This window comes from Bos indicus, chromosome 13 (assembly GCF_029378745.1).
Source record: "Bos indicus isolate NIAB-ARS_2022 breed Sahiwal x Tharparkar chromosome 13, NIAB-ARS_B.indTharparkar_mat_pri_1.0, whole genome shotgun sequence".
In the NCBI taxonomy this organism is placed as follows: domain Eukaryota; kingdom Metazoa; phylum Chordata; class Mammalia; order Artiodactyla; family Bovidae; genus Bos; species Bos indicus.
The window spans coordinates 23,476,481-23,492,136 of record NC_091772.1 but is presented as its reverse complement, the minus strand read 5'-3'; the positions used below and the strand labels follow the sequence as shown (position 1 = coordinate 23,492,136).

Genomic DNA, 15,656 nt, shown 5'->3' with positions numbered 1-15,656 from the left:
AGCAATGGATGTTCTTTAGCCTTTACCTGGTGTAATCCACAACAGGGTTTCCAAAACTTCTGCACATTGTGCTTTTCATATCAAATTTTTATTAAAGCCTTAGCTATTTTCTAAATGAATATCTTTTTTATTGGATTTTTTCCAATTACAAATGAAATTTAAATTTACATCTATAATTAGAAACAACACTTACAATGGGACTGTACAAATTTAAGTCAAAATAAAAATATATGTATTTTGTGGTTTCATAAAACTTTACTGTATCTTTAAAGAAAGCAGAAGTAACAGCAATATATGTAAAAGTAATGATTTAATGACTATAAGCAAGACAGAGCAATAGAATTGTGCTTCTTTTGCAGACAGGGGACAATGAAATGTTTAGCTACAATTTTCCCATACAAACATGAAACAATATTCATAGAGAATAAACACCCTCACAAATAACTGATGGGTGATGAACACACACCAAGTCCGACCAAAGCAAAACACAATCTGAAAATTTGGGGGGGGCGCATATTCATATTTTAAATTCAACATGCTCACTCTATTTAAAAACTAATACCTGTAGAAGCTCACAATAAATTGCTTCTATTTCCAGACTTTACAGAGAGGGTAAATTCCATTGTTTACAATTGTAAAAGCAATTCTTAAATTTGAGATTTCCACTATGCCACATATTAAAATAATTTTAGATAAAAATTTTCTTTCTCCAGCAATCTGGCTTATTTCAAAATCGGTCTTAGAATTACAGTAATCAATATGCATTTTAAAAACACATTAATTACCATCGTAAGCAACAGGAAATGACGACAGCATTTCCAAATCCCTTAGTGAAAAGTTTTCCTTTAATGCAGCAATTAATTTTAAAAGTAAAAGGTATTACTAGAGAAAAATCCATATGACAATAATGCCAATTGCTTCCAATGGAACAGAAGTTAGATATCCACGTTAAAAATATTCTATGCTGATAAGGCTCAAACATAGGTATCTGCAAAGGTCGAACCAGTTGGGAGAATTTTAACAACCATCTCTGAATGCATGAAACACAATATTTTCTTTATAGTATTTATAAATATATCATACAATACTGTTTCCTGTTATGTCATATACCAATATGGCATTGTACAACAAGCATAATGCCATCTGATTCTTACAAAAGCGAATCATTTAAACAAGTCAGTAAAATAAACGGTAGTACCCGCTTTTAGGCATACAGATTGTAAAACTGAAGTTACTTTCCTTTGATCGGTTTTGCGTAGCAACAGAGAAGTAAAAAATCGAACAGGAATCAAAATGGCTAAATATGCGAGAAATTGTTATTCACAGTGACATGGCTACATAGAATGCATTATTCTATGCATATTCTTTCCATTTGTTGAATTTCAAGATAAAAAGCACTTGTTTTCTACAGGTTCACAAAACAGCATAGTAACAAGAACAATCAAGGAGGATGTAATGGAGGTTTCGTTAGTTGAGATTAACAAACTACGGCCCAATGTTTATATCCACTGCAGAAGATTTTCAAATCCAAACAATGGTGACAGAAACCATTTCACATCGGTCCTAACACAGAAAAACATCTTGCCTGCTTTCTCTGAAACTAATTCTTTCGAGAAATGATCTTTCTTTTCCATTAACGTCCATATGAATATCACATCTAGTCCATCTTTTATAGTCAAATTTAACTTCACTACAAAAGAAAGCAAATTGGACGATAGTCACATGTATTAGCATCTATAAAGCTGTAATGGCATGAAGATATCTATATAAATCAAGGGTTTAAAATTTTTTTTCCCTCAACAGTCTCAGGTATCAACCAGATGAAGTTGCTGACGACCCATTTACTGATGATTTTCGAGGTCTATTGGCAAAGGAAGATTGGTGGTTACCGCTGGGGCTGCTGCTGGTTCCATTCATAGTACTGGAAATGTGAGGAAACTGAGGATGAGGAGACTGGACTGGAGTGCTGGGACTGGGCAAACAGGAAGAGGTGGAGGGGATGCCTCCTGCTGGGCTGTTGGCCTTGTCACTCCCAGAGTCACTTTCCAGTTCTCCAGTGTTAGTCAGTCCATCTCTCTGATGACTGATCTTCATTCTTTTACAAGTAGGTCGAACTCTGTATTTCAAAGGAAGTGGGCCATTCTACAAAGTTAAGAGGGGGGGAAACAAATCAGTCTTAGATCTTTAAGTACAGCTTACCAAAATAATCTATGAGCATGAGGTATGCTTACTTACCCTTCTCCAGGTATAAATGTAGGCAATATCCATTAGTGTATAGTAATCTTTTAAAGGTTCCTCTTCATACATGACATCAATCTGTTGATAAACAACACTTCAATTATTAAGCATCACAAAGAATTATGGTGAATACAGATTTTCTGATCATCTAAATATAATCCAAAAATGATTAAAAAAAAAAAACAAAAACGCTTTTAAAAAACACTTTCTCCAAACATTTGGGCAAAGCAAAAATCCCTCTTGGAACCTCAAATGAGGAAAAACTTCTTGAAATCATTAAGGGATTTGCTTTCATAGCATAAAACAGGATCCATACCAAACATTTAAAGAGCTATTTTCAAATAAAGTACCAAGTTAAAAAAAAATGTTGCTTTTTTGGGTTTAGAATGCAAAAAGAAAAAGGTCACTGAATTTTTTTAAAAAGCATTTACATCAAATGCATGAAAACCATAAAGTAGATACCTGGAAAGTATTAGGTATGTCCATTTTACTTCTGAGAAACTTTCTTAGGTGCATTACAGTCATTGCTGCTGGGCATCGTAAATATCTTTTATCATTCACCTAAAAGCATATTTAAGAAAAGTTAATTTTTTTAAATTCCTAACTTTGTTTTTCTTTTTAAGTCAATTAGATAGATGTCTGAGTATGATAAAAGGTACTAACACCAAAGCTGAGATTCGACTGTTCTCAACTATACTTTGAATGTGCTATTATTATAAACACTAGATGAACAGATTTCTTCAGTATATCAAAACATTAAATATTACTGAAAATATTTTGTAAGAATAATCATATAAATTCCATCTATTAACTATCAGATATAGATCAACTCTAAAACATCAAATATGATGATTTTCTTCTATTTGATAGCATCATCCAATCCTAGAATATTCCAAAGGGGAACATACACTCTCATAAAGTCGAGAATCTAAACAATGTGTTTTTGTCCATTGAACATACCTCCTCCTTAGATTTCTCTTTGTCCTTGTTTATTTTCCGATCCAATCTAAAAAGCAAAATAATTTATTAAGCAAACAATGTATCTAATAAATATATTAGCATAAAACATATTTCCTAAAGAATTTACCTGTTCTGGTCAAAGAATTCAATGGATAAACTTATTATCTCATCATCAGTTATAATTCTCTTATCTTCATCAGCCACTTCTCCTCTGTCTTCATTAGAGCCATTGGCAGCTATAAAGACATTTTAAAATTCAATTTTTAATAAACATTTAAATGAAATATTACATACATAGAAGAACTGTACTTTAAACTTAGTTTTAATAAATTACTGAATAAGTTCTCCCTCCAAATAAAATGTCTTTCCCATTCCAAAGGGTTTACCATCAGCTGAAGGATGAGCGGCATAAAAATCCCTTCTTCTCTTCATTTCATCTAAAGAGAATAAAAAGACAAATATTTGGTGTAGCAGGTAAAACTGGTAAATACTTTTAAAATGTTTATTTTTAAGCAAGTTACTCACTTTTGAAAAGCCCTGGAACTAATTTGTATACAATATCTTGAAGAGTTTTATCTGACCTGAGAGAATAAATTAGAAAATAAAATTTCAATATAGCAAAAACTATAATGTTCATACGTTGCAACACATTCTTTGTTTTCTTTGTGTTATAGTATTTAACTTGATTGTGACACTGTTTATAACTACATCAACATAATTATGGGGATAAAAGTTCTTTATGTGGTAGCACTGTCTTAAATTAGAAGAATATTTCATTTTATTCACTAATAAATTCTTCACATTTCACCAAGAGAAGTGTGCTTTTCAAATGACCAAACTAGCTAATATGAAAGAGAACAAAGAAGAGAGAATGGAAGCAGTTTAAACACATTCACTCTTGGCCTGTCACAAGGTCAAAAACAATGCAAAAATGGAAAATTAATTCAATTTCTAAAAGATGGTTAAAAAAACTCAAAATCTGTTTAGCCATCATTAAAATGGCCAAGAAATGAAGGGAGCTACCCTCTACAAAACATTCATATCAGATGGAGACTGAAGAGTAAATTTTGTGTGAAGAAATAAACAATAAATTCAACAATTTATTGAATATTTATGTATAGATTTATAATTTATTAAGTACTACAATTCCAATAAAGATTACAAACAATGATTTTTAAACATTTTCTTACCTTATATTCAGTAGTGGTCTGGTTTTGTGAACTTGGACATCACAGATAGGACAATACTTGCTGGTCTCCAGGTAACGCACAATACACGTTTTACAGACTAGAAGTAAAAACATAAATTTTTTACAGTTCAGGAATTAGATGCTAAACCATAAAATCAGTGTCAGAAACACGGAACTAGTAGTAACAAAATGGTAATTGCCAAAAGGTATTTATAATTAAACTCAGTTGATAGCCTGAGAATACTTACACAATAGTATTTTATTATACGCATTAACAAAAAAGTCACTAAATACAAAAGAAGACAACTTCTTCACTTTGCACCAACATTCTTAAGGATAGCCAGAATTGTTAGTTTTCAAATTTCAGAACAAGATGTTAAATATGCACGACATAAAAAGGTCTAAAACTTGGTACTCACAGGAATGTAGACATTCTATTATGGTTGTGGCATCAATGAAGTACCCTCCACAAAGAACACACATTAGGTGGGGATTTAGCTCAGTGATCTTGATTCTGGTTGTTCGATGCATTTCTGCTTGATAAAAGATCCTGCAAGACAAAGTAATACTGGCTATAATTCACAGAAAGAGAATTGAGATTATCTCCAACTCCCAGGAACCATACGCTCTGATATGTTGGAGGAGTTCATAAAATGCATTTTTAACACTGCAGCAGGATTGTCCCAACATCTTCTACATAAGGAATTCACCGATCGGACCTCGATCAATTCTACTGAAAAGATGAAAAAGAACCCAAAAAAAGTAATATCTGGTCCCTCAAGGTCATTCCAGGAGGGAGAAGAAAAGGTCTGAGGTGGGGGCTGGGAGCTGAGAGTATTCGGGCCGCTTTCTTCCATTTGTCCTCCAGCCCAGCAGCCCCACGGCTGCTGCAGACGCCACACACTCCCCGCAGATATTTACCAACCGCGAGGGGTTGTTCCAGGACTCCAAATTTATCGTAAAACTTCCTTACGGCTCTTCGATCGAAAATCCAGGCGCATGCCCCCGCTTCCCAGGGGTTCCGGTTGTTTTAGGCGGTTCCAGCCACCAGAACCTGGCACGTTTTGACGTGATACAAAGGGAAAGCAAATTCTGCTCTATCTGCATCCCTGGCATTTCCGGAGCTGGGTGCTCGGGCCGCAGGAGAAGCACCTCGAGTCGGCCTCGGGCTGGGGCCTGAGCGCGCGGACGCCCGGGGGCCGGGATGCGAGGGGCGGATCCGGCGGCGCCCGGGGCTCCGTCTCGCTCCGGATTCGGAACTTGCCTCTGTCGGGGTTTCCATAGCAACTTACACTTACACTTGGCATCCGGCCACCGCTGCAACTCCGCGCGCGGAGCCCGGCCGAGCCCGGAGCTTCGGCGGGCGTGCGGGGCTGCCGGGCGGCGGCGGCGGCGGCGGCGGGCACGGGGGAGGGGCCGGCACGGCGCGGGGGCGGGGCCGGCGCGGGGGCGGGGTGGGGTGCGGGCGCGCGGCGCGGGGGTGGGGCGGCCCCACGAGGCCCCTTGACGCTGGGGAGCAGGATCCCGAGCAGGGCGACCCGGTAGGCAGCCCGGGGGACCCTGGAGCGTGAAGTCGTAAAGGAAAATGCAAACCGCACTCTCGGCCATTTCGGACACTCTTGGGGGCCTGTTTCCATGTGGACTCGGCGCGAAGAGCTTCTTTCAGATCTTGACTCGGTCTCTCCAGTTAGCAATCACTAGGTCAAAATTTTCACGAAGGATCTTTTGAGAATTGCCAACTGTGCACTTAACCCGAAACTATAAGGGCTCAAATTGCAGAGATGTTTATTGAAATGAACCTCTTTAATGCTTTCTTCTCTAGTAGGAAGTTCTTCTGCAGATTAGATGAGCGATACAAAGTTTTGGAAAGGCTGAAAACTGAAATCTGTTTTACCGCAGAGGAGGCGAGTACAAAGCCTTGTGTTTTACCTGAACTATGCTGGATGGAGACAAGAAAAACTACTTGAATCGGCGATAGTGACAATAAGTTAAAGAACCGTGTGACCAGCCCATTCCCAACGCTAAATCAACACCTTGTCAGCCCTGAGCATCCACAGGAGAAAAACAAATGTCATTTTCTCAACCTAACCTCCAAGCAAACCTCCACACAATGAAATGACATTCCCAACAGATATCATATATTACAGAAAAGTCACGGGGGAGGGGGCGGCGGGGGGAACTGTCAGCAACAATACACCAGTGGACAATAAGGGAAGTCAATTACTTCGTGCAGCATGCTCGAAAAATGCATTTCTGACTCCTACTTCATTCATTTCAGAATCCGAAATAAGACCAAGCTTCCAGATTTCTCTGAAGCACATTCTCAAAGCTGCCTTGAATAGAAATCTAGGAACTGGTGAAACTTGAAGATGCATCTGAGGTTTTAATTCTCAGGGAATTTCAATGCAGAAGAGGGAAATACTAATCAACACAACTCAATGGCTGAAACTAAAAGCTTTGGAGTACTGGGGGGGGGGGGGGGCGGGGGGCGGAGAATGGTAAAAATAAAACAAAGCCTCTTTTATGAAAAATGACCACAATGGCAACCAGTGACTTCAACCAGAAAACGTCATGTGTGACTCCTCAGTTATCTTTGGAAGATTTGTTTAGAGGAATATTGTCAACATATTGTTACTATAAATCTAAGTGGGGTTACAGAGGAGTTGTGGGTGGAGCAGTGTCCCTAAAGAGTAGCAATATTTAATTCTATTGTACTTGGTGATTAAAGACAAGCCTTCTTGGTTCTGAAAGAAAACTCTCCTTGTGAAACAGCAGGACCTTTCCTAGATAGATAGATAGCAAGGTGATACTTCTGTCTCCATGTGAAAGCACATCATGCTAATACCACCGGATCCTGAAGTTCAGGAAGGGGCATTAATAAAAACAGCTGCCTTAATTTCTCCTCTATATAAAACCAACACCAGACAAACACAAATATTAAGACAGAAAACAATCAGATTGAAGTCTCATTTACTTGACCAAAACCCTTTCAAATTCATCTTAAGTCTTAATTCACACAACTCCTTTACTTCAATTCAGAAGACTTTGGCCACAACCCTATAACCATTTATAGTGCTAGTAAGTATCACTTTGTTACTTGTGTAAGAATCAGTTCTTTATCTTTTTATACTACTTGAAAGCACTGGCAGCCTAATAAAGACTTCCAAAACATCTGACATGTTTGATAAGAGTTTCAGAAACAATCTCTTGCACCTTAGAAAGGAAAACCTTCTAGGTTCCACCACAGAAACTGCCAGTTAAGCAAGCAAAAAGGCACCAAACATACTATGGAAAAATACTCAATAGTTAAAACTTGTCATTATAACATACTTAGTTGGGGCAGTCAGTTTAGTTGGAGGCCTAACACCAGTCATGTCAAAATGAAGGAAAACAGAAGCAAGTTCTTATGTTAACAATCAGCTTGACTACTGCAGTCTAAGAAATGCAAATGAACTCCATAACCCCAGTTGAGGCTCCCAGCCCAATACAAGTATGGGTAAAGTTGGGGTTAACTTGACTCCTAGGGAGAATTTCACCTTTTAGGGGCACTGAATGCACATCCAAGAACTTAATGATAGAGCATTAATGACTTAAGTACAACTAAATGCTCAATTTTCTTACAGAAGCGTGTGTGTGTATACAAACACACACATGCATACACAGTGGCTTAATGGCTTTAAAGATACTGTTACTAGGCATAAGTTTATACAGGTAGGTTATTTCAAACACCCTTGCACTTTGGTGCAGATGTATGGAAATGAACTTAATTATTTAAAAATTTATAAATTTGCTCATAAAATCAACCTCAAAGAAATTCTACTTAAAATAAAACTCAAATGTTAATATAGTCTTAAGTTAGCATATGCTGTTAATAATTGGCATCCTTAAGTTTCTAGACTTTAGTGTGGCTTATGTTTCCAGAACATGGGGGTTAAGGTTCCTATAAAACATAAGTTGAACTACACATAACATTCTAGGCATCACCAACCTACATTTGGATTTGAATAAATATGCCCAGGATTTTGCCTACTTTCTGGGAAGGGGTTAATACATGCTTCTATTTCAGATACTGAACCGTGACCACTAAGCCCACTAAATCCTTTTATTGCAATTGGGAATGATCAAAGTCTCTATACTTATTTACTTCCAATTATTAACTGTAAATCTCTGGGAAAAAGATCGTGCTACATGGCTGTCAAACCCAAAAGACTGTATTAACATATGCCATCAACTTTTTAGTGCTCCTTTCTCCAAAGCATCTCTTCACCACATGACCTATGCTGACATTTAGTAAAACCTATAAAACGTTGTAGACTTAAGTCATGGTTCTAAGTGCATCCCATACTAGAGGTGGAAAAAAGAAGAAGAAGAAAAAAAAAAAACTGTAGTCTCTGAGACGGGGGAAAAAAAGAAAAAGGAAAAAGAGAGGAAACCTCTTGCAAGACTAACGTCCATTCACCATCATCACTCCAAAAAAAGCTCCAAATTTGAAATGCCCACTTCCCACTGAGCACCTCCCAAGTAATATTTGAAGAACTTATCCGAGACTCTCAACAAATAACACCTTGAAAACTTTACCATTTTAAACACAAACGCAGGAGACCTTGGAAACAACTGGGAACCGCCATCTTACAAGCCATCTAAATTCACCCAAGTGTCCCTCCAACTTAAGTTAATAACATTTTTGTTCGGGCTCCTTTCAGCCTAACATCCACCTTGGCGGGATCGCGGCCCCCCAAGCAACCCGTCCCTATAAAATGGGGGCGTTCTCTGGCTGTTTAAACCCCTCCAAAGCCCTTTCTTCGGGAGAGGAGGGAAGCCACTTGACCCAAGCAGCTCCCGATTTCAGGCACCCGTCCCCGTTTCATCAAAATCTACCTCTCAACAAAGGGCGCCGTGGACGGGAGAGCCGCAGAGGCTGCAAATAGAAGTATTCTTCTCGGGGGCCATGTGCGTCGCGAGGGTGTAGAGGGGCGCTCGGGGGAGAAAGGAACTAAAACGTGGGGCCGCGCGCGGCGCGTCCGGGCTGGAGCGGGCGGCGGCTGGAGCGGCGCCGAGGCCGGCTGGCGGCGGCGGCGCGGCGCGGGCTGCGGGTCGGTCCCGGCGCCGCGGGAGTCGGCGGGCGGCGGCGGGCGCGCGCTCGCGGGCGCGGGCGGCGCGCGGGGCCGGGCGGCGCGCGGGGCCGGCGGGCGGCGGCGGGCGGCGGCGCGGGGCTCGGCGCCCACGCTGTCAGCGCCCTCCCGGCCGGCGCGGGCGAGGCGCGGTGGGGGGGGGCCGTTCCCCGTCCACCCGCGGCCGGCCTGAGTCCCGCGCGGCCCCCGCCGCCCCCAGGCCCCGTCCCGGAGGCGCCTCGCCTCCTACGTACCCGGAAAAAGCAGCCGGCGAGAGGCGATCGAAGCGGGCGGAAAAGACAATGAAAGTTAAAAGTCGTTCAGCAGAAAATGAATGTGAGCCAAGCGGCCATCTTGAAGCGAGCTGCAGACGCCGCTGTCAATGGGCAACGAGCGCAGCCGAGAGGAGCGGCGGCCGCCGCGCTCGGCTCATGCTGCCTCCCGAGCCCGGCCTCCTCCTCCTCCTCCTCCGCCTCGGCCTCCTCCTCCTCCGCGGCCTCCTCCTCCTCCTCCTTGGCCTCCAACGCCTCCTCCTCCTGGGCCTCCTCCTCCTCCTCGGCCGCCGCCGCCGCCTCCTCCCGCTCCGCACTCGGGGGAGGGAGCGCGCGGAGGGGGCGCAATCAGTATTATTCTGCGGGGCTGGGAGGTGTTTCTAATCCGGATCGGGGCTCCCTCGCCAACATCCCCATTGTCTCGCCCCGATCTCTGCCTTTAATACTACGATTATTATTTCATAGTTGCCGTTGGTGGGGAGGAGGGCGGGTGGGGGGCGCCGTGTGTGTGCGTGCGGAGAGGCGGGGGGAAGGGAGGAAGGCTGAGGACGGGGGAGGGGAGGGTGGAAAAAAAAATGCACCGCTGAAGGCAGAGTGGAAACTGACACCGGCTCCAAAATGGCTCAGAGTCCGCCCGCCCCCTCCCCCCGCCACCCCCCCACCGGGTCACGTGCTCCCCTCATTCCTTAAGGGCGGCCTGGGAATTAGTGTCGGTGTAGTCGGGCCCGCGGCCGCCCCCTCCCCTCGGAGCTCCGCGACCCGGCCCCCTCCTCCTCCTCGCTCGGCGCGGCGGCGGCGCTGGCGCGGCTGCGGAGACATTTCTCCACAGCGCCACACGCGCCACCCTGCTCTCGGCGCGGGCATCGCTCCGGCCCCGCACGCAGCTCAGCCCACCCCAGCCCCCGTTATTTCTTTCTCTCCGCGGTCCGTCTCCGCCCGCGGCACACAAGTCCGCGAGGAGACCGCCGGCCGACAGCCCCGCTCGGCCCCACGGGCTGCGGCCCAGACTCCGGCGCCGCGTCGCGGAACCTGCGCCCGAGTTGGGCTCGCGGAAACAACAGCGCCCGCCCCAGTCTTCCCGCGGCCGCGCCGGCCCCCTTTCCCGCCCGCCAGTGGCCGAGGCGGGGCGCGCGCGGGCAGCCGCTCGCTCCGGGCAGGGGCTCCGCGCGGGGCCGGCCCTCCCAGGCCTCTGCAGCCCCGCGGGCGAGGGTCGGGCAGCGGGCGAGCCCTCGGGCGCAGTTAACGGAACGGACTGGCTCCCGCCGCTGGGCGACCGCGCCCGCTCCCCACGTCCCGAAGCTGGGGTCTTCAAGCAACCCCGGAGATGGCATCCTTTCCAGTGTGTTTAACTTTAATCTTGAGGAGAGGAGATCGTTAAAAGTTAACGCCAATCCTGTCTATGTCTTCAAAGTAATAATTAACAAACTCAAATCCAGACAAACTCTCACCACTCTTTTTGTGGGAACAACTTATTTATTCAGAATGTAATACTGTCTGCTTCCTTTTGGAAGACGTGGAAAAGATCAAATGGGATCAAATGTACGGATAATACTAAAGATTCAAATACTTAGGCAGAAATTCCCTCTTAACCCTTCCACAGGTGTAAAAAAGTGTCAAAACTTATGAGTGACAGAAATCCAAAAGAAAAAAATCTGCTCTGAAAAGGAAGACACCCAGCTCGCAGAAATGGTTCAGCGGACGGCAAGACGTTCCTGGTCTTCCTCTAGATCCGGGCAGATCGTTAACTTTCCCAAGTTACAACTGAGTTGCTCTTTCCAGGCTTTTCGAAGCATCTTTAAGTTTTCCTACTAAGTCCTGAAAGATGTATATCATAGCTCGTTTTTAGGATAAAACGCAAGAAAGAAGTATCCAAGCTTGAGAAAGATGCAAGAAAAAAGTCGGGAGACACTTTCTAAACAATTTAAAATTCAAGATTTTAAACCTTTGACAAACCACTATCAAAGTAAAGTCTTCCTCTAAAATATCTCATCTTCAAAATGCTTGCCCTCAGATGTGAAATACAGTTTCCAACTAAATCTTCTGAACATGCAGGGTTTACCAAAATTAAATTTCTCAAGTTACCTAACAAGGATAATGCTATATTCACATCTTTTGAAAGTTTAAAGTTCAATTAATGGTTACATTAAAACGACTCTGCAGGAGATTCCTTTGGAAAAAATCAATTTCATCAAAATTTCAAGAGATGTTCTTCACTTTTTTTAAGTGTTAAGAAATAAATTCGTTGTCATCTCCATTAATCAATGTAATTTTGAATTTCCCCAGTGACTTACACAGGCAATATAAACAGTTTCAGAATTTTTGTAACTTGCCCCTTTATAAAAAGTCATTTAAAACCACTGTTTAAAAATCATGTTTTGAAAGTTTACTAAATTTTTGAAAGCAAAGAGAACATTTTTCAAAGCCAAGCTTTCTTTTCCTTTGTCTTACTGGCTCAAACACATCACAAATAGAATTTACACTCAACACTACAAGTTTGTTTTAATTGAAGGGAACAGCAAACCAGACCAGTTCTCTATTAACATCTTAATTTCAAAAGCCTATTTTAAAATATTGCTTTTGAAGCCCCCTTCCCAATAATTCCTTAACCAACCTTCATTATCTACTGACAGATGGTTAATTTTCTTTTGAACTTTCCATGGGCATAATTCGCAATTAAAAATCTGTAAGAAGATAGGCATATTCACAGATCCTAATACTGTACCTGTAATTGTTCCATGTTGCAACTAAAACTAATCTCTGGGTGGGATCGGGAGTCAGTGTTCTAGGGAAGAAAAAAGTGCTGTTTATTTAAATCAAGGAAATTGAAAATTTTATTATACATAAATTTTTAGACAGGGCTTCTGTATAAATACCTCTACATTTAAGGTCACCAAATATGCAGGTCTGTACATCTTATCAAGTTGATTGGTCTAAAATAACACAACACAGAGATTTCATTCTTTAGCTCTTTTTTTTTTTAAAGTTCCCTAAATTGCCCTACAGAACATTTGTTAAACTTTACCTTTATCTGATATTCCAAACGCCAAGAAACATCAGTTATATGTGGGAGAGATCTGCCTATACTGAAAGATATAATGATAATTTTGTACATAATAGCTACAGAAAAACTTTCAGTATTTGTTCTTTACCACCTTCTACACCACACACACACAATTTTAATCCATTCTGAAATTAAAACACTGTTAAACTTTATTTCAAGTCCTGAATAGTAAAAGAGCATTTAAAAAATTACCTCAATAAACTTTATCTTTAAAAACATTAGCTTAACTTCAATTGTTTCACTTGCCCTTTGGCCCCTTTTCTTTTGGTCTAGATCCCCGTTTTTTGTCCTGTTTTGTTTCACACCAGCACTCTCCATTCATACCTGCAAGTGAAAAGTGGCTCAGCTTGACACCTTATACAGTACCTACCTTCCCAGTAGGATTTCTAGGGAATTCCTATTATTCTGGTAGGAAAAAAAGAAAAAGAAAACATGTCTTTGCAAACAGAGTAGAAGAAAAATAGTAATTGTTAAGTTTTTAAAATTTAAGTAACCTGATATTCCGTCCAAAACAATTCTATTCTCTCGCTGTCAAATTTACAGTCTTCTAGATAAGTGCTAAAAAAAAAAAAAAAAACGACATTGTTTAGTCTCCATTTTAAAAACTGAAATTTGAATCATAAAGGCACTATTTTAAAACAAATGGATATTTAAATAAATCCTGTACCTTAGAGTTGATCTGTCAGCTCTTTGCTTTCCAGCCTCCAGTATGTAAGTTGCAGCTGCTGCATGACAATGTTTTAAAACCACTGGGTCGATATGTTTCAAGTCTGGGTGATCTATAATAAAAGTAATTGCCAATGATGTCTGTGATAATAAATTCTTTATAGTCCTGTTTCTAAAAAGGTATTTCCATTTGGTGAAGAACTCTAACAAGATAAGAAGAATTCAACTATAAGCACTAGAAATTTTAAGATGAGCAATATGGTCAATGGCAAAACAATGAAGAGCACACATCAATAATCCTGCTGTTACTTGGTCAAATTACCTTCATTTTATTTTACCTTAATACTTAAAAAAAATGTCCTATTGTAAAATATACAGTGGTCATTCTAAAGCTGGATGGAGTAAGTTGAGAGGAAAATAAGATAAATATTTTACATGGTGTCAATTTAAGAATGAATAAACTTTCCTTCTAAAGATTAATTTTAGGGTAGGTAACTGGCTCCACGGACTTTAATACATGGAGGTGGAGGAGAAGGAAAGGGTTCAAAATATTTTCAAGTTTCGACAGTCTTTTTTTTTTGGAGATTAACCCAGGTGGTGGTTACTATTTTCGTTTAAAGAACTTCCACTTTCATGCTTTTGGTACACATGTTTAGCTCGTGAAACTATAGGGGAAAAAAACACAAAAATTTGAATTGTTGAGATATTTATAATTAAGAAAATAATTTAAAAGCGATCTATCTTTAAATATGCCTCCATCCATACTGACACCGCACTCCGCAGTGACCGGACCATTTAAAACAGACTTGCTTCCTGATAACTGATGCGGAACAAAACATTATACACCACATTTTAAGAGTCTGGGCGTGGAACCTGTGCAAAACATGTTGAACTAGAGTGTTGGAATGAGCAGAGGAACTTGAGGTATTCTCTAAGCTGGAAAATGTCAACACTATTTGACCGAGTAATTACTCTGGAAGCAGACCCTTTAAAACCTTCGCCAGCCTAGTACTGAAAACTTGAATCGCAGGGAGCTGCCCTGATGAAGTCCAAGTGTCAAACAGTCTCTGCCCCAGACCAGGGTGAAAACCTTAGATGTTTAGGCCACAAACAAGACTTGAATACCGGCTTTACAAAAGAACAAAGAGCCTGAGAGGGAAAATCAGACCAGGAAAGTGTAGCTGGCGGTGTGCAAGTGCCAAGTGGGGAGAGAACAATGATCTGGGTCCGCTGTGGGTTCTGGCAGAACCACATCCCCACACTCCGTCCGGAGCGAAGGGCAAAGCCCGAAGACTTCCTCTTCCCGGGGCTTTCCCCTTCTCGCTCCTCTTCTCCGAGCGCCCCTCCACCCAGGCCGATCCAGCTCAGAGCCGAGCGGCTTACCTAACACGGCCTCGTCCGCCTGGGCGTCCAGCAGACTCTGGAAAGCCGCCCGGAGGAGAAGCGTGAAGGTGTTGGAGTCGAAGGAGCCGGGATCGGCCAGCATCTGGAAGCCTTTCTGCACATACTCCGAAAGCTCCATTGTGAGCGCGCCGTGACCTTCGACACGCGCACCACGTGACACGCGCCGCGCGCTCAGCTGATGCGGCCGCGCGCGCACGCGGCTAGGGCGGCGGCGGCGGCGGCGGCGGCGGCGGCGCGGGCTGCGGGCCTCCCCGCCCAGGGCCTCCCCGGCGGCCTCCCGGCCCGCGTCCCCGGCCGCCCGCCAGCCGCCGCCGCTTCCGTCTAGTCTTTCCTTCTGCTCCCGCCGCCGCCGCCGCCGCCGCCGCGCCTTAGCGCGAGGGGCGGCCCGGGAGCTTTGTGGACGCGCTCGGCGCTCACCTAGGACTGTCACCGGCTCCTGCGGGGCCCGCGGGAGCGCTCCCGAAAGACCCCGCGGGTGGTGGTGACGGTGTCGGGATCCCGGTCCCCACCGGCCCCGAGAACTACTCCTTCCCCGCGCCCCGCTCAGCGCGAAAGCTGCGGGAAGCTCCAATCTAAGGCAACTGGTTGGTTTTTGGTTTTGAGCTTTTTTGTTTTTTAACTCAACTGCTTAATCCCCTAGCACTGCCCTTATGTGAATGAGACTGTAGACGTCTAATTATAATTCTTGCTTATTTCTCCTTTTTCATTGTCATTTCTGGAATACGGCAATTGATTCTTTTCTGCGTGGGGGGGTG

At 43.0% G+C, this 15,656-nt stretch overlaps 2 protein-coding genes across 5 annotated transcripts; both read right to left on the bottom strand.

The window, feature by feature from the left end:
• Positions 1-293: 293 nt before the first annotated feature.
• On the bottom strand, positions 294-9,921 carry BMI1 (BMI1 proto-oncogene, polycomb ring finger). Of its 4 annotated transcripts, none has more exons than XM_070800811.1 (10): positions 9,753-9,921; positions 4,807-4,937; positions 4,389-4,485; positions 3,724-3,779; positions 3,585-3,635; positions 3,326-3,434; positions 3,199-3,244; positions 2,701-2,799; positions 2,236-2,316; positions 294-2,142 (listed from the first exon to the last, which is right to left on the bottom strand). In XM_070800811.1, the coding sequence occupies exons 2-10, from the start codon at positions 4,916-4,918 to the stop codon at positions 1,813-1,815; spliced, it is 981 nt and encodes a 326-aa protein (XP_070656912.1). In that variant the 5' UTR covers positions 4,919-4,937; positions 9,753-9,921; the 3' UTR covers positions 294-1,812. The 4 variants fall into 4 exon arrangements, with proteins under 4 accessions (XP_070656912.1, XP_070656913.1, XP_070656915.1 ...); XM_070800812.1 differs by lacking the exon at positions 9,753-9,921 and adding an exon at positions 9,266-9,449; XM_070800814.1 differs by lacking the exon at positions 9,753-9,921 and adding an exon at positions 5,680-5,770.
• Positions 9,922-11,223: 1,302 nt separating this feature from the next.
• COMMD3 (COMM domain containing 3) lies at positions 11,224-15,066 on the bottom strand. The gene is made up of 8 exons (XM_019973031.2): positions 14,881-15,066; positions 13,499-13,610; positions 13,326-13,389; positions 13,202-13,236; positions 12,793-12,853; positions 12,644-12,700; positions 12,493-12,552; positions 11,224-11,585 (listed from the first exon to the last, which is right to left on the bottom strand). The coding sequence occupies exons 1-8, from the start codon at positions 15,017-15,019 to the stop codon at positions 11,526-11,528; spliced, it is 588 nt and encodes a 195-aa protein (XP_019828590.2). The 5' UTR covers positions 15,020-15,066; the 3' UTR covers positions 11,224-11,525.
• Positions 15,067-15,656: the final 590 nt, after the last annotated feature.